General features: G+C 38.1%; 1 protein-coding gene across 9 annotated transcripts in view; it reads left to right on the top strand.

Moving 5' to 3' along the window:
* MAP4 (microtubule associated protein 4) overlaps positions 1–25916 on the top strand; it is a 187332-nt gene that overhangs the window by 74947 nt on the left and 86469 nt on the right. For all 9 annotated transcript variants that reach the window (XM_077777411.1, XM_077777409.1, XM_077777408.1 and 6 more), the window contains one exon: positions 7340–7408. In XM_077777411.1, the coding sequence (XP_077633537.1) occupies positions 7340–7408 (69 nt within the window). The remainder of the gene's footprint in view (positions 1–7339; positions 7409–25916) is intronic.

Here is a 25916-nt window from a genome sequence, read left to right as displayed (position 1 = left end):
CTTAGGGCACTGCTATAGCAATTGTCTCTTCTGTCTCCTGCATCATCAGTTTCTCTGTTTCACCTGGGTCATTCAGTAGCATCAGACAGACCATAATTTTTTCTTTCCTTAAAAAAAGAATCCTATCTCAGGGATGCCTGAGTTGCTCAGTCAGTTGAATGTCCAACTTCAGCTCAGGTCATGATCTCACAGTTCATGAGTTCGAGCCCTGCCTCAGGCTCTGCACTGATGGTGCTGATCCTGCTTGGGATTCTTTCTCTCTCCCCCACCCTCTGTTCCTCCCCATCTCATGCTTTCTCTCTCTCTCTCAAAATAAATAAATATACTTTCAAAAAAAGGTCTTATCTCAACCCCATGCCCATCTCATTTACTTCTCTTTTTCCTGCTCCTTTGAAAAAGATGTATCTACTACTTGTCTCCTCCTTTCTTGAACCCCTTCCCAGCCTACAGTAGCCCATGCCACACCACCCAAACCACTCCTTTTACATTGCCAAATATGAATCTCGGATAACCCCAAGGGTTTTAGCACAGTTGACTGAAAAATGATTTGCCAGCATCTGAGATTGGGAAAGCTCTAGAAAGAGTATTTTGAGAGGTGCCTGGGTGGCTCAATTAAGTGTCCAACTCTAGATTTTGGCTCAGGTCATGATCTCATAGTTGTGAGATCAAGCTCAGTGATGGGCTCCATGCCCAGTTCAGAGCCTGCTTGAGAGTCTCTCTCTTTAAAAAAAAAAAGGTTGATTTTTAGAGGAATATAAGAAATTTAGGTCGAGAGTTGCTGAGTGTGAATTATACGATAGTGGAGAAGATACCTGAGTGGAGAAGAGCAATAGGCATCTAGGTAAGAGTGTGCAGTTCAGAGGAGAGTTCTGGGCTTGAGATACCAATCTGGAGGTTGATGATATTTAAAGCTCTGGCTAAAGGAGGTAGTTGTAAAGCATGTCATTTTCAGAATGTTTTACTTTTACCACATAAAAATAAGTTACGCTGCTATTTTCAATGCATCCAAATGCTCCTAAATATATAGCGTTTTGATTCTCCTCATCATGTATTTTAAAACTGTATGAGCAAGCTGTTCATTATCATTCGAAATGTAAATCCTTCTTTTGATTCCTTGAACTCTTATTTCTAGTCCATGTCTGTCATAGACTTTTATCTTAGTGTAATACATTTTTATACTTGATAGGTTTTTCTTGATTGCTACTTTGTTTTTGTAACAAATATGTATGTAAGCTTAAATTTTAATTTAAAAAGTTCCTGTAACCTTAAAGCTTTAAATATTAGCTTGGTGCAGAAGAAAAGTTTTTATCACAGTTACTAGTGGTACATAATTGATCACATGTGTTAAAATTTTTGGTAAATCATTACTAACCATAAAAGTTGGATTTGGTTGAAAATGTGTTTCTAAGTGATGGGGGTCTAATATTTTTCTCAATTAGGTCATGAATCTGTAGATAATTATTTTTTTGCTAGGATGAAAGAGGGGTTAGCAATTTCTATTCCTATCGTTTTTTGTTTTTCTTTTTGTTTTTCGTTAGCTTCATGCCCTACCGCAGGGCTTGAACTCTCGATCCTGAGATCAAGAGTCAGATGCTTAACCGACTGAGCCACCCAGACGCCCCTCTCTTCCTATTGTTTTAATAGATATTAAAGTGAAAAAACTTTATTTATATAGCTAAGTGTGTGGGAAAGGACATCTCTATGGAAATGTCCTCAGTTCTTTGAGTTATATGTTAAGAATTCTGTAAGTCTTCTTTCAATTTTGATGAAAGCAAAGAATTGGAAACTACCTAACCTGGAATATGATTTGTTACTTGGTCATGAGAATATTCACTTTGTATAGGGGCTTGCTTTTGTTTCATGGATGTGATATTTTCTTTTATACCTTCTGAGGGAAATGAGGTAGTTTTTTAAAAAGTTTCCTATTTTCTGTATCAACATTGTTTCCCTGAGTGATGTTTATTCTCTTTGAATGTGATGCTTTACTCTTTTAGTGATAGTTTCCCTCAGTTATGTGGCATTGCTGTCTATTTGAGATTCCTCATGACTGTTTTTCTACCACCAGCCTCTGACAGGAATACATCTGTGCTGCCAGGTGGAGTGTGAGGGCTCCCCATTCATCCCGGAGGTTGGCAGAAGGCTGACTGTTGTGGGGCGAGGGAAGGAAAGTGTGGAGGAAATGGAGACTGGCTCAGTAGCTTTCAATGGCGCTCACATCATGCCTGCTGTCTGCCTGCAGAAGACCTTTCAGTCCTGCTTTCCTGTGCTGCCTTTGGCCTTTGGTTTCTTCTTTAGTGAACCTATTGGCTTTCAACGTCTTGGATATTCCTTGTAATTTCTGGTCCACTACCATATCATTACCAAGAAGGTGTGGTAACCTTGATTGCTAGGTCTTTTCTTTATTCTTTTGAGCCATCTTTCCTGTCATTTTTAAGCACTCATGGTAGTATGTTGAGGATGACCTGTGAACTTCAGTTGGCTCTTTCTATCCATTCTTTTTTTTTTAAGTTTAAATACATAATTTTAATTTTTTACCAAAATGGGATTGTATAGTGCATAATTTTATTATTTTGCACATGTGGATTGCTAATATACAAATATGTTAATACACTTTTACAACCTCATTTTTAATAGCTAAATACTATTCTGTTATACAGAATTCTGTAAATATTAGCTACTTAAAATTTTTTTTTAATTTACATGCAAGTTAGTTAGCATATTGTGCAATAATGATTTCAGGAGTAACTTCCAGTGATTTATCCCCTATGTATAACACCAGTGCTTATCCCACAAGTGTCTTCCTTAAAGCCCCTTGCCCATTAGCCCATCCTCCCCCCCATAGCCCCTCCAGCAACCCTCCAGTTTGTTCTCTATATTTAAAGAGTCTCTTATGTTTTGTATCCCTTCCCTGTTTTTATATTATTTTTGCTTCCCTTTCCTTATGTTCATCTGTTTTGTAACTTAAATTCCACACGAGTGAAGTCATGATATTTGTCTTTCTCTGACTAATTTCACTTAGCATAATACACTCCAGTTCCATCCATATTGTTGCAAATGGCAAGATTTCATTCTTTTTGATTGCCGGTAATACTCCATTGTACATATATACCACATCTTCTTTATCCATTCATCTGTTGATGGACATTTGGGCTCTTTCCGTACTTTGGCTATTGTTGATAGCACTGCTATAGGCATTGGGGTGCATGTGCCCCTTCAAAACAGCACACCTGTATCCCTTGGTTAAATACCTAGTAGTGCAATTGCTGAGTTGCAGGGTAGTTCTATTTTTAACTTTTTGAGGAATCTCTCTGCTGTTTTCCAGAGTGGCTGCACCAGTTTGCATTCCTACCAGTAGTGCAAAAGAGATCCTCTTTCTCTGCATCCTTGCCAACATCTGTTGTTGCTTGAGTTGTTAATTTTAGCAATTCTGACAGGTGTGGTGTGGTATCTCATTGTGGTTTTGATTTGTGTTTCCCTGATGATGAATGATGTTGAGCATTTTTTCTTGTGTCTATTAGTCATCTGGATGTCTTCTTTGGAGAAGTGTTATTCATGTCTTTTGCCCATTTCTTCGCTGGATAATTTGTTTTTTGGGTGTTGAGTTCTCTATAAATTTTGGATACTAACCCTTTATCTGATAGGTCATTTGCAAATATCTTCTTCCATTCTGTTAGTTGCCTTTTAGTTTAGCTGATTGTTTCCTTTGCTGTGCAGAAGGTTTTTAACTTGATGAGGTCCCAATAGTTCATTTTTGCTTTTATTTCCCTTTCCCCTGGAGACATGTTAAGTAAGAAGCTGCTGTGGCCGAGGTCAAAGAGGTTTTTGCCTGCTTTCTCCTAGAATTTTGATGGCTTCCTGTCTCACATTTAGGTCTTTTCATCTGTTTATTTTTTGTGTACGGTGTAAGAAAGCGGTCCAGGTTCATATTTCTGCATGTCACTGTCCAGTTTTCCCAACACCATTTGCTGAAGAGACTGCCTTTATTCCACTGGATATTCTTCCCTGGTTTGTCAAAAATTAGTTGGCCAAAAGTTTGTGGGTTCATTTCCCTTGTCTATCCATTCTTTAAATATCTATCCATTATTTTTTTTAAAAGCTGTATTATTATTTTATTATTTTTATTATTATTATTATTATTTTATTAGTTAAGCTCTACGCTTAACATGGGGCTTGAACTCCAGACCCTGAGATCAAGAGTTTCATGTCCTACCAACTAAGCCAGTCAGGTGTCCCTACTCTTAAATTCTTTAATGTGCTCTGGGGCATGTAGGTGGCTCAGTCAGTTAGGCGTCCAACACGTTGATTTCGGCTCAGGTCATGATCTCGTGGTTGGTGAGTCTGAGCCCTGAATCAGGCTTCATACTGACAGTGCAGAGCCTGCTTGGGATTCTTTTTCTCTTCCTGTCTCTGCCCCACTTTGCCTGCATACCTCCCCCTGCCAAAGTAAATAAACTTAAATTTTTTAAAAGTATTATAAAATTCTTTAATGTGCTCAATTAAAACAGGACTTTGTGTCTGTTAAGTCTTCCTTTTTGTCCTTATCTCTGGTTCCCCAGTAGTGGTGGTATATATTCTTTCATATTTTTTCTGATTATTTGTGTGTGCATGTGTGTTATAATGCTATTATGCTATATTTGCTTTTCTTTTTTTCTTTTAAATGGGCTTCATGCCCATTGTGAAGCCCAGTATGGGGCTTGAACTCACGACCCTTAAGATCAAGACCTAAGCTGAGATAAAGAGTCAGATGCTTAACTGACTGAGCCACTCAGGCAGCCCTGGTTTAATTTTTTTCCTAATAAGGTCTGGCATCTTTCCATATTAGTACATGAAAAACTATCTCATTTCTTTTGAAATTGCATATTATTTCACAATTTAGTGAATCTGTCAGTGGGCATTTGTAACTTAAAAAAAATTTTTTTAATGTTTTATGTATTTCTGAGAGAGACACAGCGTGAGCAGGGGAGGGTCAGAGAGAGAGGGAGACACAGAATCTGTCAGCACAGAGCCCGATGTGGGGCTCGAACCCACGACCATGAAATCATAACCTGAGCCAAAGCTAGATGCTTAACCGACTGAGCCACCCAGGCGCCCCTCATTTGTAACTTTTTAAACAATGCCATAATCAACATTTCGTTATCATTCATATTTGTGTACTTGTATGTCTTTCTCTGCACTACATACCTAAAATGGATTGTTGAGTTAAGCAAGTATATCAAAATTTGATAGACTGCCAAGTTGTCTCATAAAAGGGTTGTTCCAATTTATATTCATCAAGTGGTGTATGAGATTACCTATTTTCTTACACTGTTGCCAACACTGGCTATTAGTAAATTTTAAAAAGATTTTATCACTCTTCATGACCAGAATATGGTATTTTTTTATAATTTGCATTTTCCTGTAATCTGCATTTTATTTTTTACAATCTGTATTTTAAAATGAGGCAGATTTTTAAAATATGTGTTCTTTCTTGAGCTAAGAAGAATAAATTTTATAAATGTACTTTGGGAGGGTAAAAGGAAATTTATGCTAAACATGTTCTATCCCATATTTGGCATAAATGTGGGATAGAACATATTTGGTATCTCTCCGGATAAGTAAAACACAGTATGTGAAGCCCTAGGATGGTGCTGGGTACATAGTGGATATTAAATAAAAGTGTGTTCTCTTTCATTCCTTCATTTTCTTTTTCTTCCAGTTAATTGATAATCTCTTTTTGGTCTGACTTGTTCTTTAGGTTTTCTGTAGTTGTTCCTCTGTTATCTGAGATAACAGAATGAAAGATCTTTTCAGTGAGTTTATGTGAAAGATTTCTACCTTGGGTCTGTGGGAGTCAGAAGGTTGGACAGTGTAGTTTCTTGTCTTCCAAAGTAAAATCTTGCATTTTATATTTTTGTAGCACACATTCTAGATTATTACTTGTTTTATGAACAATATTTCTGATAAGTTCTTGAGAGTGACTCATGGGGAGCTCTTGGGTTGGCAAGCTGACTGCAGAGCTACATGGGTTGCTAAAATGTTAGATGTGGTCAGAGCTTTTAAGAAAAGGTTGTGTACATCCTTATATTGATCTGTATAGTCAGTGCAATTTCATTCATGATATAGTAGAGCAAAGGAACTAGAATAACCAAAACAGTTTTGGAAAAGACCCATTATGGAGGACTCACATGACTTTTTTAAATACTCTACAGATTCAGTAATCAAGACTGTGTAGTTTTGGAAAAATGGATAGACTTACAGGCTGGTGGAATAGAAGAGAGAGTCCAGAAATAGATCCACACATACATGTGATTTTACTACAGAAATGCAAAGGCAGTTCAGTGGAATAAGGATAGTCTTTTCAACAAGTTATACAGGAATAATTAGATGTCCATAAGCAAAAAATATGGATCTAGACCCATATCTACACTATATACAAAATTTATCATGTATCATAGGCCTTAATATGGAACCTAAATTTGAAAATTATAAGAGTTCCAGAGGAAAACAGGAGAAAATCCCTTGACCTTGAGTTAGATAAAGATTTCTCAGGTACCTCACTGAAAATAAAAGAAAGCACAAGAGAAAAATGAAAAATTTGAGTTCATCAAAATTTAAACTTTTGCTTTCCAGAAGACACAGCTAAGAGAATGAAAATAGAAGTTCTAGATGGGGAGAAAAATATTTGCAGAATTCATCTGATAAAGGGTTGGTACTCAGAATATACAGGGAATCCTCAAAACTCAGTAATAAGAAAACAACCCAAAGAAAAGTGGTCAAAAAATTTGACCAACCAATTCACTAAAGAAAGGAATGGCAAACAAACATGAAAAGATGCTCAACGTCTTCAGTTATTAGGAAATAAGACACAACTATATTAAGTAAGATTAAAAAAAAAAAGTTCTCTGCTTCCAGTAGTGCTACTGGTGACCATGTAATCCTCACCCTCAGGAGCAATGACGACACCCTGGACTCTTTTTGTGGGAGTTTCAAATTGCCCTGTGTCCTTGCAGCATTGGATTTGAATTTGGATTGAATTTGAAATCTGTGGTGCTTCTTAGTGGTTCTATTGAATACAATGGTAATCTTTGACAATTTATAGAACAGAAGGGATTTCAGCTTCCTTGTTAGGAAAGGCTCTTCTATAGTGTAGAGTCTGGGCACCATAAAAACGAAGGACTCCATAGTGTCCTATATTCCTGGGTTTTCTTTTATTGGATCTTTAAATTTTGGACAGATTTTTATCTGCTTTAAGCTCATGCTATTGAAGAGTGACCAAATTCTACCTATTTAGGTGGTGCGGAGTATGTTTTTCATATCACTGGCTGTCACAGTGGGTGATTATTCTTTCTGATTGTTGCAGGTACTCCATCCTCTAAAGCAGCAGGGCTAGCCAACGGTGACCATGGAATGGAAGGGAATGATACTGCGGGTAAGTGGTTCCTTGGATTCCCCAAATGTGGAGGTGAAACAGTCCCAGTACACACCTCGATGATCTCCTTTGAGGAAGATTGTTAGGGAGGCATGTGAATTATTCTTAAGGGTTTTGTTGTTCTTGTTGGATGTATTCAGATCCAGGGCATCTGCCACATAACATCTCCAACAACAGAAGAAAAGAGTGGTATTTCTTGAATATTTGTTGTAGTTGTGCCACACAAGAGCTGGATCAATCTTAAAAATACAATTATAGATGCAGACTAATCATCATCAAAACATGTTGTTATAGTGGAGGCCTTTGGCCACGACAGCTCTTTACACAGGCTTTTCCCCACTGCACTCAGCTTGCTTTCCATGGCTCAATGTTAGGAAATCTATGAGCCACAAATTAAAAGTTCTTTCTTTTCTGTTTTGCCCTCAGTCTTTCTCTTTTCTCTTTTTCCTCCCCTTTAACTGTTACTTTTGAAATCTGTCTCTAATCTTAGTTCCTAGCTTATTACTAAGACTTTGATATTCTATCAGCTAGCACTGAGTTCCCGGGGTTCCCACCTCATAACTAGCACCAGCTCTCTAATCCCAGTGTATTTGTATTGAGCAGAATTCTCAAAGAAGTAGCAGGGTCCACAGGGATGTTCTGTGCAAACCTTCTCTTAGGTAGCCATTAAGAGAGTCATGCTGTATTTTTATAAATAACTGCACTTACTTTGCAGTTGTAATCAGGCTGACACTGTTGACCCAAATGAATAGACCTCTACTGGGCAAGCAAACTGCTCTTTGCAACAGAGTGTGCCCTTAACTGGGGCATAACATTCGATTCACATTGCTGCGCTGGAGGCGAGCACTAGACACGTGCTGTGTCTGTGTTTCCCTTGTATGGGTACCTCAGCCTTGAGACGACTTTCCTTGAACCACCATACGATTTCTGTTTGTAAGGCTTCCAGAAAGCCTCCTGTTAGCAACAGCAGTTATTCCAGGATTTATTTTTTATTCTGTGACCTTTCAAAATGTCCTATCCATCTTTGTATCTCCGATTTATTGATGGCTATTTTCCATTTGTTGTGAATGTTAGTTTTACCCAGTGACATTAACATCCTTATTAGCAGCCTATTAACTTAGAAACTCTTTAGAAGCTAAAAACAACCAGAAGTACCACCTTATCTTCCAGTTTTGTGAAGGGGAATTTTTGTATTTCTTTGAAAACCTTTGTTGTATTATTGACTGTTTCTGCGCCTGCTTTGAAAGCCGAGTCATCTGTGTAGTATAGTTTTAAGGAAACATTTATGGAAATATCCCTGTGGTTGAAGGAGAAGCTTGAACATGAACTTTTAAGAAATGTGTGTAAGTTCAGCTTTCTTTGACAAAGAGGCAGAGCCAAGGGAAGAGAAGGGTTTGAGGAGATGATTGGATTAGCCAGTTGAAGGAGTGGATGCCATTTTCATCTAGAGAGGAAACAACTGTCAAAACTAGAGATTTTTCCCAGCAAGATGTCAAGTATGACCAGAAGAGACCCAAACTTTGTGTAGCAATTGCTTCTGATTACCAACTCTTAATAGCACGGAAAAAATTGAACAGGAAAAACATACAGCCTGGCCCTTACTGTTTAAAGACTTTCAGTTCTCTGGTGGCAAAAAAGAACCCAGGGATTTATGAACTGCCCACTGACATTATGGCAACAGTAGAATATGATTTGCATACCTTGGAAGATACTTGGTTTCTGAATTTGACCTCTTGAAAATATGCATGTTTCGCTGGGGGTGGGAAGGAGTAGGGAGGGGACAAAGAGTGCATGTTTTTGGAGCATGTTGTGACCTCATTCTGATTTGGCCATTACTAACTAGAGCACGTAGCTCAATGCCAGTTTGAAAAAAAATCCCATTTCTGTTTTATTCAGGATGTTGTCTCTAATCCTAAGAGCAGACCAGCTCCACTGATAGCATATAAAGGGTGTATGAGCATCTTGCTGTGTTGAACTTGCTGTTTACTAATAACCTGTGCTTTTCTGCCCTTTCCTTCCCCTTCCTACTTCTTCCTCTCTTTCTATTTTTCTCCTCCCAGAAGCCTAGCGTGTCTCTCCACACTGGGGCTGCTGCAACACCAGACCAGTGATCTTTCCTAAGCACCGTTACACTTCTAAAACCTGCAGCATTTTGCAGAGCTTTGCTTTTCCTTCCTGGACACGATGTAGAAGAAGCTGAGGGTAGTTCTTCGGGGCCTATTTCTGCTGCTGCCTGAGCAAACCACCTGCTTCTTCTCGTGCTCTGCAGGGCTTGATGGAACCTCCTTTCCCTTTGTGAGCACAGAGTACAAGATGAATCCTTTTTAATTTTAATATTTTATAAAGGGCATCTAATGTCTTTTATTTCATGTTCTCTTTGAAAACTCATTTTATCATTTCATTCAATCTCACATTTTTGGTTTTTTTTTTTTAGACATTTTGAGTTGGCCTTTTCCATTTATTTTTTCAGCTCTTCAGAATGAATCAGGATATTGTAACACCAAATAAGAACGTGTGCTTTCATAAAGGGATTGAGTCCACCAGTACTGCAGTGACCCTCCCTCCCCTCTCCCTTCCCTCTCCCACCTTCTCCCTCTGTGAGCTTGCTTTTAGGGAGAGACAGTCTTTTAGGCTTACCTGTGTTTCTCTCCACCTTACTAAAATCTGAATAACTATAGCTATTTTAATTTAAAGTTTTCTAATTTAGAGTAGCCCTGACTCAACTTTGAAAAGTACTTCCTCAAATTAAATCATCTTTTGTCATTTGCAAGTTGGGCTGAAATTGTTTATATTATGAAATTATGGTTTATTTGTCTAGAGGCTTAGATTCTCTTGAAAGTCTGACAGCCTTTTTTTGTGTATGAAATTTTATAACCAAAGTTACTTTCATAACACGATCATGAACTATCAAAATAAGAATTGAGAAGTTTAAGAAAGTGGAATCCTGTATAGACTACTGGGATGCTGATACAGATAGAAAACAACTTTTTCTGTAAACACATGAGAATGAAAGTACATCGCAATTCACTGAAGAACTACAAACAGCTTATCAGGTTTCTAATGACATGGTTATCAGATTGGATGCAAACTCTGTTCAGGTAGTGTCTTGAATCCCTTTGGTCTCTGGAGAAGCCTTTTTGCAGCGTGCCAGGGAGATTGGTGGATCACATGTGAAGACCTTTACAAATCAGCATTTATACTCTTTGCATTCTGAGGATTGTCCCAGTGGGACTTTTTGCTTTTCCTTTTTAAGTTTATTTTACTTATTTTGAGAGAGATGGAGAGGGAGAAAATCCCAAGTAGGCTCTTCACTGTCAGCATGGAGCCCAGTGGGACTTTCTTAAACTCGTTCCTCGTTTTCCCACAGTAATAGCTAAAAAATCTAGAAGAACCATTTGGAAAAAGTACTGCGGAGCTTTTCAGATAATAACCTTTGATTGGATATTTAGAAAGAGAATATAAAACCTGGGCCATGTTTTGAAATCTTAGACGAGTTCTGGTTTAAGATCCAGAATGTGAAACACTCCAATTTTCTGTCCTCTGATTAATTATGCAGGTTGTCATAATCAACAAATTATTGATTATTTTGGATTAAAATAAATAATTGGCACTAGGTTCTGAGGAAATTTTGAGTTGTATATTATTTTAGGTCCTCTGACACAAAACTACTTTTGAGATGGAAAAACCAGAATATTATGAAAGTTTAAACAGAGTCTCTGCAGTGACTTCTGGAATTCAGGAAGCATTCCCTCTTCTGGTCACAAGCAGGAGCTTGCTCCTCTGCCAGAAATTCCTTCTGTGTGTTCTTGGAGAGAAGACACTTAGAGGAAGCACATTTGAGGCATGTGCTTATGCTTACCTCCGAAGCAGTTGATAAAATATAAAATCTCTGAACTGTAGGAGAGCACCCATCAAATAAAACCTAGCACTTTCCCCTTTGGTGTGCAGTTAGTTGTTCAGTATGTTTTTTGGTTTTCTGTGTTTGTTTTGGTTTTGGTTTTTTGGCCAGGAACTTTTCAATCCTGGCAGTGCTAACTTTTAAGGATCAATTTTGACCTTTTTCTGTCACTTCTAACCAGTCTGTACAGCTTGTGAAAGCAGCAGGTGGCTGGAGAAGCCCAGGGCAGCTCTACTGTGGCAGTGGTCAAAGGGGCACGCTCACACTCCATTGCTGACATTGATTTATTCCACTTTGATTTCCATTTTGCTTTGTTTTTGTTTGACTTTCTTCCCCCAAATATGTTTTTTTTTTTCAATTTATGGAATTGAAATTTTCCACTAATAACAGCTAAAATTCGGTGTACATTGTTAGCTCTCTCTGTTTCCCTTGGGATGTTTCATTTTGCTTCAGTACAGCCTTGTATGAGGGAGCCGGTTCTGTAAGGAAATGCTTTTTTGTCATCCTGGTCACAGCAGAGCATGAGGTTACCAGACTGGTCAGCGTTGTTCTATTGAAATATATTTCTTATATGTAATCTTTCTCTTTCTCTCTCTCTCTTTTTTTTTTTCTTTTTCGGCCCAATGTTGAAGATGTAGAACTTTGTTTATAAATAACATTTTATATAACCTTGTTCATGCACCTGGGTTTATATTTTTTGTGACTTTAGACTACAACAGTTTGTATTTGGGGCATTTTAATGTGATCATTGTGCTAAATAAATTACACTAATAAACATCTTACATTAACACCTCACAGACTGGATTTTGGTTGGAATCTTAATTACTGAAGTATAATGTGAGTTTGGCAAATAAAGACTCTTGAGGAATGAGTTTTCAGTCTAACTAAGCTTCTAATCCCACCCATAATGATTTCATAATTGTACGGGCATTTTACTCGCTGACAGACATTTTCATTTTCACTAACGTTGTTTTTGATTCTCAGAATAACTCCTTTTTATCCAGAATCTGTATTAGTTAAGCCCAAATGACTGATATTTTATAGCATCTGATGAGAAAAACAGTTGGGAGAGTGGCAACATGTGGTTAATCCAAAAGAGTTTCATGGCATATCAGTTATTGTTAGATAACTTCTGATACTCCATGTCCAGTTAAAATTCAGGTTCACAGTGTTCCTAAAATGCCTTCTGAATTATCAGTTGAAACTGTTACATTCAATGACATTTTAATTTTGTAACTTTATTATTTGATGATCTTTAATATGCTGCTTCTTTTTTTTTTAATTTTTAAAAATGTTTTATTTATTTCTGAGAGAGAGAGAGAGAGAGACAGCGTGAGCAGGGGAGGGTTCTGAGAGAGAGAGAGGGAGACACAGAATCTGAAGCAGGCTGTAGGCTCTGAGCTAGCATTCAGCACAGAGCCTGATGTGGGGCTCGAACCCACAGACCACAAGATCATGACCTGAGCTGAAGTCAGATGCTGAACCAACTAAACCACCCAGGCACCCCTAATATGCTGCTTCTGGGAAGAATTCAACAGAATGCCCAATTCCCTACCCATTTCTGGGTTACTGTTTCTTTACAGTCGGTAGATTTGCAAAGGCAATATATTGACTGAACTAAGACATTGTAAAGATTCTATGCCTAAGATAATTTGCGTGGTATAAAGAACATTTTTCAGATTGGCAGATTTTTTATTAAGAAAGTTCAGTTTAATGTTCTTAGGTTTCCCTTTGTGTGTGTGTGTGAGAGAAAGAGAGAGAGCGCGCATGAGCAAGTGGGGAAGGGTGGGGGGGGACAAAAGATCTGAAGCAGGCTTTTTGCCAACAGCAGACAGCTCAATGCGGGGCTTGAGCTCACAAACTGTGAGATCATGACTGGAGCCAAAGTCAGATGTTTAACCAACTGGGCCACCCAGGTGCCCCCCTCCCCCTTTTTAAGATTTTATTTAAGTGATCTCTACACTTAGCATAGAGTTCAAACTCACAACCTCAATGTCAAGAGTTTCACGCTCCACCGACTGGGGCAGCCAGGCTCCCTCTTGGATTTCCTTTAAATAGGGGGGCTTAACAATCTATTCTTAGGTTTAAAGCACAAGAATTTACATACTATAAATAATAATTCACAGTCCTCACTAACTTCTTATAAGTATGCTAGGATTAAAGGTTCTGGTGATTGGGATAATTCTTAGATCTTACTAGTGTATTCTTTTTGATGAAAGTGAGATGAAATCTGGCTACCATTGGATTCTTCCCTCTTGTAGACCTGATAATACAGTGGAGATGGGAGCTTTGAGAGGGTTCTGGATAAAGACATAGGACTGGTGGGGCAGACACAGAATGTTAGTTTCATTTCTAAGTCACGTGTAAGAGTGGATTATCTTCAATTTTATATTGATGTTGTTTCCATTACAGTGAAGGCTTAACAAGACTTAACCACAGATTATTTGTGGAATAAATGTCTATGCTACCATGGAGGCTAAGCTAGATGCAGTAAACGAACTCCTCCACAAATGGCAGTGCTACTGGTGGTTTCCATTGTGAACAGACGAGGTGGCTTTTTATTGTGAGAACCATTCTGAATGTGGTGTGATACCCACCCGGTCATAGCAGCAGGGAAAGAGTGAAACTGCTTTGTTGGAATGTCATGACACAAATGATATCCTAGGGGTTTCATCACTGTCTCCTGTAGCATCAGATAGAATGCAAGGAATTTAACACTAGAAAAATTCTAAGTAACCACAAATGTGAAATCTTAGCAGAAAAATAAATCTGTAATGTTAGAATTTCTGAGCAGCTATTGTAACCAACCTCTAAGTTGGCATTATAACTTACAAATGAAGCTCAAACATAAAGCTGCACAGTGTGTTCTGGATGTAGACACAGCAAGACCTCCTTTTCCCTACCTCATCCCCAAATCCTAGAAACGAAAGTTTAATTTCTTTCATTTTCCAAGTACAAGTTGCATATTGGAGACACATTAGTAAAATACAAACACCTAATGTTTCTTCAGGTTTTTTGCTTCGTGGTTTTCTGATAAAAGTGTAGAACTTCTTAGAAAATTCCACAGATTAATTCAACATTAATACAACATGGTACATTGGTTTCTAAGGTATTTAGGACTCCCTTGGAACCAGCTTGTGCACTGAGCATTTAAATATACAGTGAGCTGTTTGATTTCAGTTTCTTTTGGAGCTTTGTATTGAATAAGACAAAATAGCTTCTTCCTGAGCTTTACGTGAACCGATTATTCTGATACACTTTTTTATTTATTTATTTTTTAAATGTTTTATTTATTTCTAGGAGAGAGAGAGAGAGAGAGAGAAAGACAGCGTGAGCAGGGGAGGGTCAGAGAGAGAGGGAGTCACAGACTCTGAAACAGGCTCCAGGCTCTGAGCTGGCAGTCAGCACAGAGCCCGACGCGGGGCTCGAACCCACGAACCGCGAGATCATGACCTAAGCGAAAGTCGGACGCTTAACCGACTAAGCCACCCAGGCGCCCCATGATACACTTTAAAAAAAATTTTTTTTTAATATTTTATTTATTTCTAGCAGAGAGAGAGAGACAGCGTGAGCAGGGGAGGGTCAGAGAGAGAGGGAGTCACAGACTCTGAAACAGGCTCCAGGCTCTGAGCTGGCAGTCAGCACAGAGCCCGACGCGGGGCTCGAACCCACGAACCGCGAGATCATGACCTAAGTGAAAGTCGGACGCTTAACCGACTAAGCCACCCAGGTGCCCCTTTTTTTAAAAAAAATTTTTTTTAATGTTTTATTTATTTCTAGCAGAGATAGAGAGACAGTATGAGCAGGGGAGGGTCAGAGAGAGAGGGAGCATGATACACTTTTTTAAATCATAACTTTGTTTATATGATTTCCTTCTTTTTGTGGAGTGACACTCTGTCTTATGATAACAGGCATATGTAGATACAGAATATTTTTCTTTTATTTGTAATTTCATAAGTAATATACAAATACTTTCTCCTTTCTTGAAAAATGAAAGCATTATAGATATAGCTAGACTGTATCAGAGACCAGAGGATTTTTACTAAAAGAACTAATCATACAGTTTTTGTAAATTGATTTTGTATTTTTAACTGAATGTAAAATCTTGAACAAATTTTTCTGATACATCTTATGAATAATAGGGATAACTGTCCTTTGGATAGCCCTTTAGAGTTTGTAAACCCTTTCGAATGTATAATAGTATATCCATTTCTCATTTGAAGAAGTTGAAGTTAGGTTAATGATAGAGCTCAAACTCAAACATAGGCTGATAAGCCTTGTGCTCTTTTTATCACAGCCTGTCATATCACAGTGGGTCTTCTAAGTACTAACCAAGTGTCACAAAGGCAATTGGAAGGAAGGGACCTTTAAAGGCCTGTGGTTTTTTTTTTTGTTTGTTTGTTTTTTTAAGTTTATTTATTTAGAGATTTTGAGGGAGGGAGGGGTAGAGAGAAAGAAAGAGAATCCTAAGCAGGATCCTTACTGTCAGTGCAGAGCCCAATGTGGGCTCAAACCCACAAACCATGAGATCGTGACTTGAGGGAAATCAAGAGCCAGACACTTAACTGACTGAGCCACCCAGGCCCCCCTAAAGGCCTCTTTTAAAGGCCTTTTTAGGTCACTACTTTCTAGGAGAAAATCCAGGCTGAGGCAAAGTCTTTGTGTGTATAGGTAGTTTATTTTGAGAAGTGATCCCATGAAAAAAAGTGTAAGAGACCAGGAAAAGTGAAATTGGAAAGAGGACAAACCAATGTGAAGAAGTGTCACTAACTTCATCACTTCTGTGGACAAAGGGGCCTTAATCTTGGGCCATCTCTCAGTTAATTGTTGTGCTTTTGGGTTTGTATTTGTGCACTGCCAGACTGCAGATGACTCGTCTCTGGCATCAAGATGATGTGAGGCAGAAAATTCTGGTTTGGTTGAAATAAAGTGCAGTCAAATCACACCTACATGTACCTGGGTGCTGCAGTTATAGGTAGAGTGAAAGATGGACATTTAAAGAGGATTGGGAACAAGAGGTGTCCAGTTAACCCAAGAGGATTAATTCAACAAAAGATTCATCTGCTTATGCCTTATTATAAGGAATGAGGTCCTTGATTTCTGTAGAGGGAAATGTGAAGGAATTTCATCTATCATGGAACTAATTTCCCAAGCCTAATTGTTAGAAACTGTATAACCAATTATATAAGTTACAAAAATTATTTCTGGAATTTTGTATCCTAATGTTTTCTTCTTGAGTCAGTTTTAGTAGTAATTGCCTTTTAAGGAATTTGTCCATTTAATCTGTAATTTGTTGCCATGCCATTGTTTCTAATTTTTGCTTGTAAACCCTTTTATTTCTGCAAGATTGGTGTTGATATCCCTTCTTTCATTTCTGAGTTTAGTAATTTGAGTCCTATCTCTTTTACTGATCCTTCCAGTTACAGATTTGTCAAATTTGTCACTCTTTTCAACGGATAAACTTTTGGTTTTGTTGTGTTTTCTCTATTTTTTCTTTTCTATTTCATTTATTTCCACTCTCATTTGTATTAATTTCCTTTCCTCTGCTTGCTTTGGGTGTAGTTTGCTTTTCTTCTAGTTTCTTAAGGTGTAAAGTTATGTTACTGATTAGTGATTTTTTTACCCCCCTTTAATATAAGTTTTTACAGCTATAAATTGCCCTCTTAGCACTGCTTTAGTTGCATCTCATGAGTTTTGGTGTGCTGTGTTTTCATTTTCATTCATCTTAAAGTATTTTCTAATTTCCTTTGTGATTTCTTTGACCTATTGGTAATTTAAGAGTATGTTGTTAATTTCCACATGTTTGTGAATTTCCCAAACTACTCTCTGTTGTCATTCCCTAATTTCATTCCATTGTAATTGGGGAACATATTTTGTATTATTTCAGTGCTTTTAAATATATTTAGGTTTGTTTTATGGCCTAACATATGGTCTGTCCTAGAAAATGTTCCATGTGTACTTGAGAAGAATGTATATTCTGCTGTTGTTGTATGGAATGTTCTAAAAAAATGTGTGTTAGATCTAGTTGGTTTCTAGTGTTGTTCAGATCCTCTATTCCTATTCTGTCTAGTTCATTAATTATTGAAAGTGGGTTAGGGGTGCCTGGGTGGCTTAGTCGGTTGAGCGTCCGACTTTCGCTTAGGTCATGATCTCGCGGTTCGTGGGTTCGAGCCCCGCGTCGGGCTCTGTGCTGACTGCCAGCTCAGAGCCTGGAGCCTGTTTCAGTCTGTGACTCCCTCTCTCTCTGACCCTCCCCTGCTCACGCTGTCTCTCTCTCTCTCCTAGAAATAAATAAAAAAAACATTAAAAAAAAAAAAGTGGGTTATAGTTCAGCAATGGTTGAACTATTAATTTCTTTTAAAAAATTCTAGGGTGTGGTTCAAAGGATGTATACAGATGATTACTGTAACCATGAGCTTCTAGGAGCTTCCAATGCAGCAGTGAAATATCAGTTACTGGTAGGAAGATTTAAAGTGCTTTTTCAGATGATTTTTTTTTCTTTCAAAATCCAACAACCTTTTTTTTTTTTTGGTAGAAATTGGAAAATCTAACCTAAAATTCATGTGGAACTTCAAAGGATAAACAGCCAAACAATCTTGAAAAAGATTAAGTTGGAGGTTTCACAGTTCCTGATCTCAGAACTTAATTGCAGTGCTACAGTAATCAAAAAGTATGGTCCTAGCCTAGACCAAGATAGACATATATAGACCAAGGAATACAATAAAGAGCCCAGAAAGAAATTCTTGCAAATATGGTCAGATGATTTTAGACAAGAGTGCTAAAACCATTCAGTGAGGAAAAGATAGTCTTTTCAACAAATGGTATTAGGACAACTGGATATCCACATGCAAAAGAGTGACATTGGGCTTTTACTTTATACCAAATGCGAAAATTAACTCAAAATGCTGAAAGACCTAAATATAAGAGCTGAAACTATAGAACTCTTAGAGAAGAAAACATAGGACAGAGACTTCATGACATTGGACTTGGCAATGATTTCTTAGATATGACACCAAAACACAGGCCACAAAAGTAAAAATAGATAAATTGGACTCCATAAAAATTAAAAACTTTCGTGCATCAGAGCATACTATCAGTAGAAGGCAACCCATAGAATGGGAGAAAATATTTGCAAAACATATCTGAATAAGAGATTAATATCCAGAATATATAAAACACTCCTACAGTTCAACAACATAAAAACAAGATTAAAATGCACAAGGGACATGAATAGACAGTTCCCCAAAGAAAATCTACAAATAGCAACAAGCACATGAAGAGATGCTCAAATCACTAATCGTTAGGAAACTGCAAATCAAAACCACAGTGAGATACCACTTCACACCCAAAAAATCCAAATAAACAAAACATAACAAGTGTTGGTAAGGATGTGGAGAAACTGGAATCCTTGTGCATGATTGGTAGGAATGTAAAATGATGCAACCACAATGGGAAGTGGATTGGTAGTTTTATAAAAAATTAGAAATAGAATTATTGAATGGTCTGGCAATCCCACTTCTTGGTATATGCCCAAAATAATTGAAAGCAGAGACTCAACATAGCAGCATTATTTACAGTAGTCAAAAGGTAGAAGCAACCTGTATGCCCACTGATGGATGGATGGGTGGATGGATGCATGCATGGATGCATAAAATGTGGTGGGGTGATTATACACTCAGTGTATATACACTCAGTGTATACACTCAGTGGGGTGATTCAGCCTTAAAAAAGGAAGAAAAGTCTAAAACATGGTCTAACATGGATGCACATTAAAGCCATTATACTCCGTGAAATAAGCCAGTTAAAAAAGAAAGAATACTGATTCCACTTATATGATTATTCTTACATGAGGTTCTGTATATAAACAGCCAAATTTATAGAGACAGTTGGGTAGAGTTTCAGTTTTGCAACATGCAAAAAGCTCTGAAGATGGATGGCAGTGATATTTGCATAATATTATGAATGTACTGAATGATACTGAACTCTATAGTTAAAAATAGTAAAAAAAAATATGGTAAAGATAAATAAACTAGCTCAATAAAAAAGATGATTTTCAAATTAACCATCATGAACACTATAGACCTCTTCAGAATTAACAGTAATGCTTTATTACTAGCTGTCTTGTGGCTTCTTTTCCAGTTGCAGAGAAAAATACACAAATAAGTAAACATTACTTAAATGTTAAAGAGTTAGCAAGGAACATTTGGTAAGAACAGATGTGTAATAATGGTTAAATACATGAGGAGGTTGGATGAGAACTAGTGAAATTTGAAACTAGAGTTTGAAATCTCCATTTGGATACAAAGTTGCCACCTCACTTGAGGTATAGACGGAACTGATCCCCCTTCTAAATCAAAACAAAACAAGAACAAAAACTTGCTTCTCCATTCATTAAATGGAAATAGAATGTCCTTCTAGTTGCTCAGCCTAAATGTTTGCCTTCCTCTATCTCTTTATCTTGCACCCCACATCTAATTTGGCAGAAAAATGGACCTGTGGGGTGCCTGGGTGGCTGGATAGCTTAAGTATCTGACTCTTGAGCTCAGCTGAGGTCATGATCTCACAGTTTTGTGCGCTTGAGAGTCTCTCCATCTCTGTCCCTCCCCACTTATGGTCTCTCTGTCTCTCTCAAAATAAGTGAATAAACTTAAAAAAACAGCTTAAAATAATTTTTTTTTTTTTTTAAGAAAAGAAAAATTGACCTGGAACCTGACCATTTCTTACCACCTTCACTGCACTTGTCCCTGATTGGAGCCACCCTGTCTCACCTTGACTACTATAATAACCGCCCACTTTAGTCTTCCACCTTCCATTTGTTTGCTTCCCATAGTGTATTCTCCTGTTACTCTTTTGCTTAAAATTAAAACCCTTCCAGTGGTTTCCTATCTCAAAGTAAAAGCCAAAGTTCTTACCAGTCACCACAAGGCTTTATGATACCCCTGACAACCCTCCCCTTTGCTAACTTTGCTCCATTTTTGTTCTTAGTACTATTACTGAAGAAGCCAGGTGGGCCTTTATCTTGAGCTCTGAGTCCTAGCTGTTTTTTCTGGGTTGTTCTTCCCTCAGATATACTCACAGTTCACTCTACCTTTTCAGTGAGGCCTTCTCTGTTCTATCTAAAATTGTAACTCTCCCATTTTTCTCTCCGACTTCTCTGCCTCTATTTTCTCCACGGTGCTTGTCACTTTATAATTTGTACAATTTAATTATTTATCTTGTTTATTCTTACTTTCCCCACTCGAAGATAAATATTATAACGGGTAGGGTTTCTGTTTTTGTCACTGATGTGGCCGGGCACCTAGAACAGTGTCTGGCACATAGTATGTGCTCAGCAGCTCTTGGATAAATCATCTTGTTGAATGTGTAATTAAAAAAAAAAAGAAAGAAAGAAAACAACTCTGAAGGAGAGAAATGTGATTCTGAGAAAGTCTGTCCTAAATTGGCAATCATATTTGTACTAAGATGGAAGGGCTGAAAGTAAAGTAGGTGAAGGGGTGGAGGTTGGGAGGGTGCACTGAGTAAGGCACTGACTAAAGCAGAGAGAAGAGCTAGTGCGCTCTCTCTCTGTCTCTAATGATTATTTATTTTGAGAGAAAGAGAGAAAGAACATGGGAGGGGCAGAGAGAGGGAGAGAAAGAATCCAAAGCAAGCTCTGCACTGCCAGCTTGAACCCACGAACCATGAGATCATGACCTGAGATGAAATTAAGAGTCGGATTCTCAACCAACTGAGCCACCCAGGCAACCCCCGAAGAGCTCTCTTTCTGGCAGTGGAGGGATATTTCTGCTGTTGCCTGCATGCTTCCTGCTCATTCTAAAGGATATCAAGACTTTCCCTTATAGATCTTTTGCTGTATTTCTGTAGCATGTAAGAAATGTAGCAGGCAGTTTTTCCATGTATCCAGGGTACAGATCTATCCTCTCCTGTCTTTGGAGGCACAGCCCAAGTATATATTATTGGCGTTATTACTCTCATATCCCTGACCATGTGAAGTTTACAATGATTTGCCATCTTCCTCTTTACCTAACATATTTTCATGTCTAAAACTTTGTCACTGGGTCTGAAAAGAACCAGTGTAGTTAATAATTGTAGTTAATAATAAAGCCTGTGCTATGATCTTTCTATACTACCGAAAAAATTACAAGCTTCTGTCTAGACATCATGTCTGTTGTGTTTAGTGTTGGCCACCTTGCTATTTTGTATATAAACAGAAAAAGTTGATCTGACTTGAATTTTGTATATTGTTGACATAGCATAAGCAGTTTGGTCATATCCCTTCTTTTCTCCAAACCAGCATTTTTCTCTGAGCATGCGGTTCTTTCTGCTTGTTTCAGGCCTTACGTGGGAAAAGAAAGTTAAGAGCAGGGCCATGTATAATTGTAGTAAGTTTTGCCAGGTCCAGGTGTCACTACATGGGTTTTTGTTTGTTTGTTTTTTGTTTTTTTTGTTTTTTTTAAATTTTTTTAATGTTTTATTTATTTCTAGGAGAGAGAGAGACAGCGTGAGCAGGGGAGGGTCAGAGAGAGAGGGAGTCACAGACTCTGAAATAGGCTTCAGGCTCTGAGCTGGCAGTCAGCACAGAGCCCGACGCGGGGCTCGAACCCACGAACCGCGAGATCATGACCTAAGCGAAAGTCGGACGCTTAACCAACTAAGCCACCCAGGCGCCCCATGTTTTTTGTTTTTTTGGAAATAAGTTGTCTTAGTGATTTGTTTAGATTTGAGAAAACTGGGAAAAGAAGGCGTAGATCTACTCTCTACAAGCTTGGCTCTCTTGGGGATGTTATTTGCCCTCTTTGAGCTGAAGTTTCCCCCTCAATAAAAGGAGAACTAGTAATACAAGAATTGTTTGGGTTAAGGAAGAGAAAATAATTTCAGTGCTTTGTATCATGGGTGAAAGGGTTAATAAATGTAAGATGATATTAGGATGATGATTAATGTCTACATCGAAAGCCTTTACAGGTTCAACCCAGGAATTGGTTTTGCCAGTAAATCACTCTCTGTTTGGCCATCAGCCCCTTTTTCTATTTAGATGATTATATAACAGTATTTTAATTGGATGTAACTAGAACATGTCTGGCGTCCATTGTGTCTTTGGAGATGCTCTATTTCTAGAGGACAAAATTGAAGGTGACTCTTTAAAAGAATTCCAGGCAAACTGAAGACTTTGTTTCTTGTGAGAAAATTAACTTAGAACTTTGCCACTGCAAAAACCCAGCATAACTGGTTCTCCAGTAGGTTTTCAGCAATTTCAAATAAGATGAGAAGACCTAAAGATGTGCAAACTATAAATCTAAGTATTGACATTAGATCCCTTACAGGTCTTCATTGAAAAGTTCTGCTTTCTGCTTAACAGCAGTTAATATTTCTGATCTTTAGTTTTTCTGTGTAAAATAGAGAGGTGTTCTGTTGTTGAAGCAGCTGCTGCTGTTATTGGTGCTGAGCAGCAAAGATACAGTATGTTCTCTTATGCATATGATAGCCTTTTAATTAGGAATTAACATGTGCCTTCTGATTTATTCTTTGGCTTAAATATAGTTTTCTCCATTTAAGCCATCTCACAGTTTTTAACTCTTTCAATATCAGTATCAGTTAGGGTCTAATCAGGAGACAGAAACCACACAGTAATTTAAACAAGGGAATTCACTTTTAAAGGGTAAAAAAAACTCTTTAAGAACACAAGAATAGCAGATATAGGGAACAATTACTACCTCCAGGACTCAGGCAGAGCACACAAGGAAAGAAAATTTTGTGGAAGAGTGCTCTTCTCCCCCAAGGCTAGTTTCTTATCTTAGATGTCCTCAGTGGATGGTAAAGATGTTTGTTGAGGTGATGTAAGCCAAGATTGGCAGACAGGAAGCTGTACATGGAGGTACTGCTAAATCAGCAGATAGCCAGCTTTGGGTCACTGGTGGAACTTGGTTGGAGCCAGCTTTGGGTCACTGGTGGAACTTGCTTGGGAAGATGCTCATGTGAGTGCCGGCTAAAACACCAGTAGAGCACCATGGGAGCAAGAAGATAGAAAAGCATACAGGAAGCAAGAAGAAAAGCCCTTCCTCCAACACCCTTTACTACTAAGCTAATATACCAACTGATAAAGGAGAAACATTTACAGAGTCCGGTTCCATTATCACAAGCAACGCAGTAAAGGGGAGATTTGAGTCTAAGAGGCAATACATTGGTAACTGGTATAGTCTACCCCTTTCGCTACTTAGCTTCCATATGCACTTTTCTACATACACATGAGTGCTCATATATCAATGAAACAACGCTTACATTTCCATCTAACACGATAGAACTATTTCTCATATGATGAAAAAGTCCTCATCCCTTTCCCAAATGATAAGATGCTTAGTCACTATAGTCATTATATCCATTGCTAGACAAACTATTCACTCCTTAAATCACAGTTCACTGAATATTCTATTGCCAAGAGACTGATTGTGAAGTTAAGCTTTGGCAACTTATAATAATGGAAAGAAGGAAGAAAAGAATAAAATGGTTAGACTATACAAATAAACACAAAATATAACAAGAGAAAGTATGCAAACCATCACAGGTCTCATTTCTTTAATTAGTAATAAGACCATAATTGATGTCTATGTCTTCTTTTTCTATTTCCCTTGCCCTCAGCCAGAATCTCAGCTGATTGAAGTTCTTTTTCTGGTGAGATGACCCAAACTTTCATTTGCTTAGTAGTTTGGCCTTTTTTGGGCAGCTCTAGTTTTCCATTAACCTTATTATTAGTGTGGAAGCATTAGAGGTATCCCAACGAGTCCCCTGGGTTCCAGACGTAGTCTTCCTTCCTTTCATTGTGTAGCAACAGTCCAATTTCCCCTTGATAATCAGGCTCTGTCATTCCAGCCAATAGAGTATTCCTTTTCTGCATTTTGGTTCAGTGGAATAAAGAGTCCCAAATGGCCAGGTGGGAGTCTCATTTTGTAGTTTAATTGAACCATTGTTGTGCATGCTGGTAGATACATTCCCTCCTAGGGGACTAAGACCTTCAAGCTAGGACATCTCAAAGTTGTCAGGAGTGGAAGCAAAAATTCTGTGAGTGGGTTACTGGATAGAATAGTGACTCCCCTTGATTTCCAGACCTGCATATTATCTGGCCTGTAAAAGGTCTTTGATTCAGAGCATTCAAAGTAATACCCCCCCCCTTTTTTTTTTAGTATGTGGCCTTTCTACTGAAATTTAACTGAGTCTTTAGTAAGCAATTCCGTCTTTTAATTAGGCCAAGCCATTCTGGGTGATGGGGTGCAATAGTACCAGTTAGTTAATTCAATGGGCATGAACCCATTTTTTTTACTTCGCTGTGAAATGACTTTCTTGATCAGAGGTGGTCCTGTATGGAATGTCATGTTGGTGGAACAAACATTTTGTGAGTCCACAGGTGGTGGTACTGGCAGAAACATGGGCAGAGAAGGTAAATTTATATTCAGAATACATGTGTATTCCAGTGAGGACAAATCTCTGCCCCTTCTACATAATGGAAGAGGTTTAGTATATTCCACTTGCCACCAGCTGACAAATATTGAGAGGCTTAGTGTTGGTCTATGCCATTGACAGATTACACACTTGGCAGTAGCTTTAGCCAGATCAGCTATCATTAAGGGAAGTCCATGTTGTTAAGGTCATGTGTAACTTCCATCCCTGCCACCGTGGCCACCTTTTCATAGTCCACTAAGGAAGCACTTCATTTTTGTCCACATGTATTTTCCCCAAATTTCCTTGTCACCATTTCTCTCTAAATCTTAACCAATCAACAAAATCCCTAATAATTGTTCATAATCAGCATAAATCTATACTCTGACCATCACTGTCCCAGAGGGGACAGTGAATGTTCTGCTGAAAGTTTTGCCCACTGGGAGGTTTTCTTTACCACTGTCTTTCAGGGTAACCTTTATGTGGGGCTGTGTGCTATGTCTGTATTAGCATATTTTGCAGACCCATGTATAAATCAGGCCTTGGTTTTTCTTCTTTATTCAGATTATTTTTTTTAAGGTAATTTATTTTTGACAAAGAGCATGCATAGGAGGGGCAGAGAGAAAGGGAGACAGAGAATCCCAAGTCTTATCAATGCAGAGCCCGATGTGGAGCTCAAACTCACGAACCATGAGAGCATGACCTGAGCCAAAATCAAGAGTTGGTCACTTAACTGACTGAGCCACCCACGTGCCCCTATTCAGCTGATCTTAATGGAACTCTTAGGAGGCCATTGGCATGGGTTGAGGGAGAAGAAGCAATGTGACAGCAATCAGTTTAAAGGAGTCTGAGCTACCTGCTCATGTAACTTATTCATATCTTTGGATCTGCTTAAATTTAGTTTCTTATATATCATTTTCACTTGATGATATATTGGTACTGGGTATGCCCAACTTTATGGTTAGGTGGGTTAGATAACATACAGTTTGTGATGAGAAGCTCAGGTTACATGGTCACATTATGCCCATGTTTAGGCATTTAGTCTCTACGAACACCCAATAGGAAGTCTGAAGCTATTTCTGAAAAAGTGAATAGTTGTCTGAAGAAGAGAATATAGGTTTTTTCCAAAATTCTAGAAGTCTGGGCTGTGGTTCTTTTTTTTTTTTTTTTTTTTTTTTTTTT

This window comes from Crocuta crocuta, unplaced genomic scaffold (assembly GCF_008692635.1).
Source record: "Crocuta crocuta isolate KB4526 unplaced genomic scaffold, BGI_CrCroc_1.0 scaffold77, whole genome shotgun sequence".
Classification (NCBI taxonomy): Eukaryota; Metazoa; Chordata; class Mammalia; order Carnivora; family Hyaenidae; genus Crocuta; species Crocuta crocuta.
Note: the sequence above shows the minus strand (reverse complement) of the source record. Positions and strands in the feature narration are given on the sequence as shown.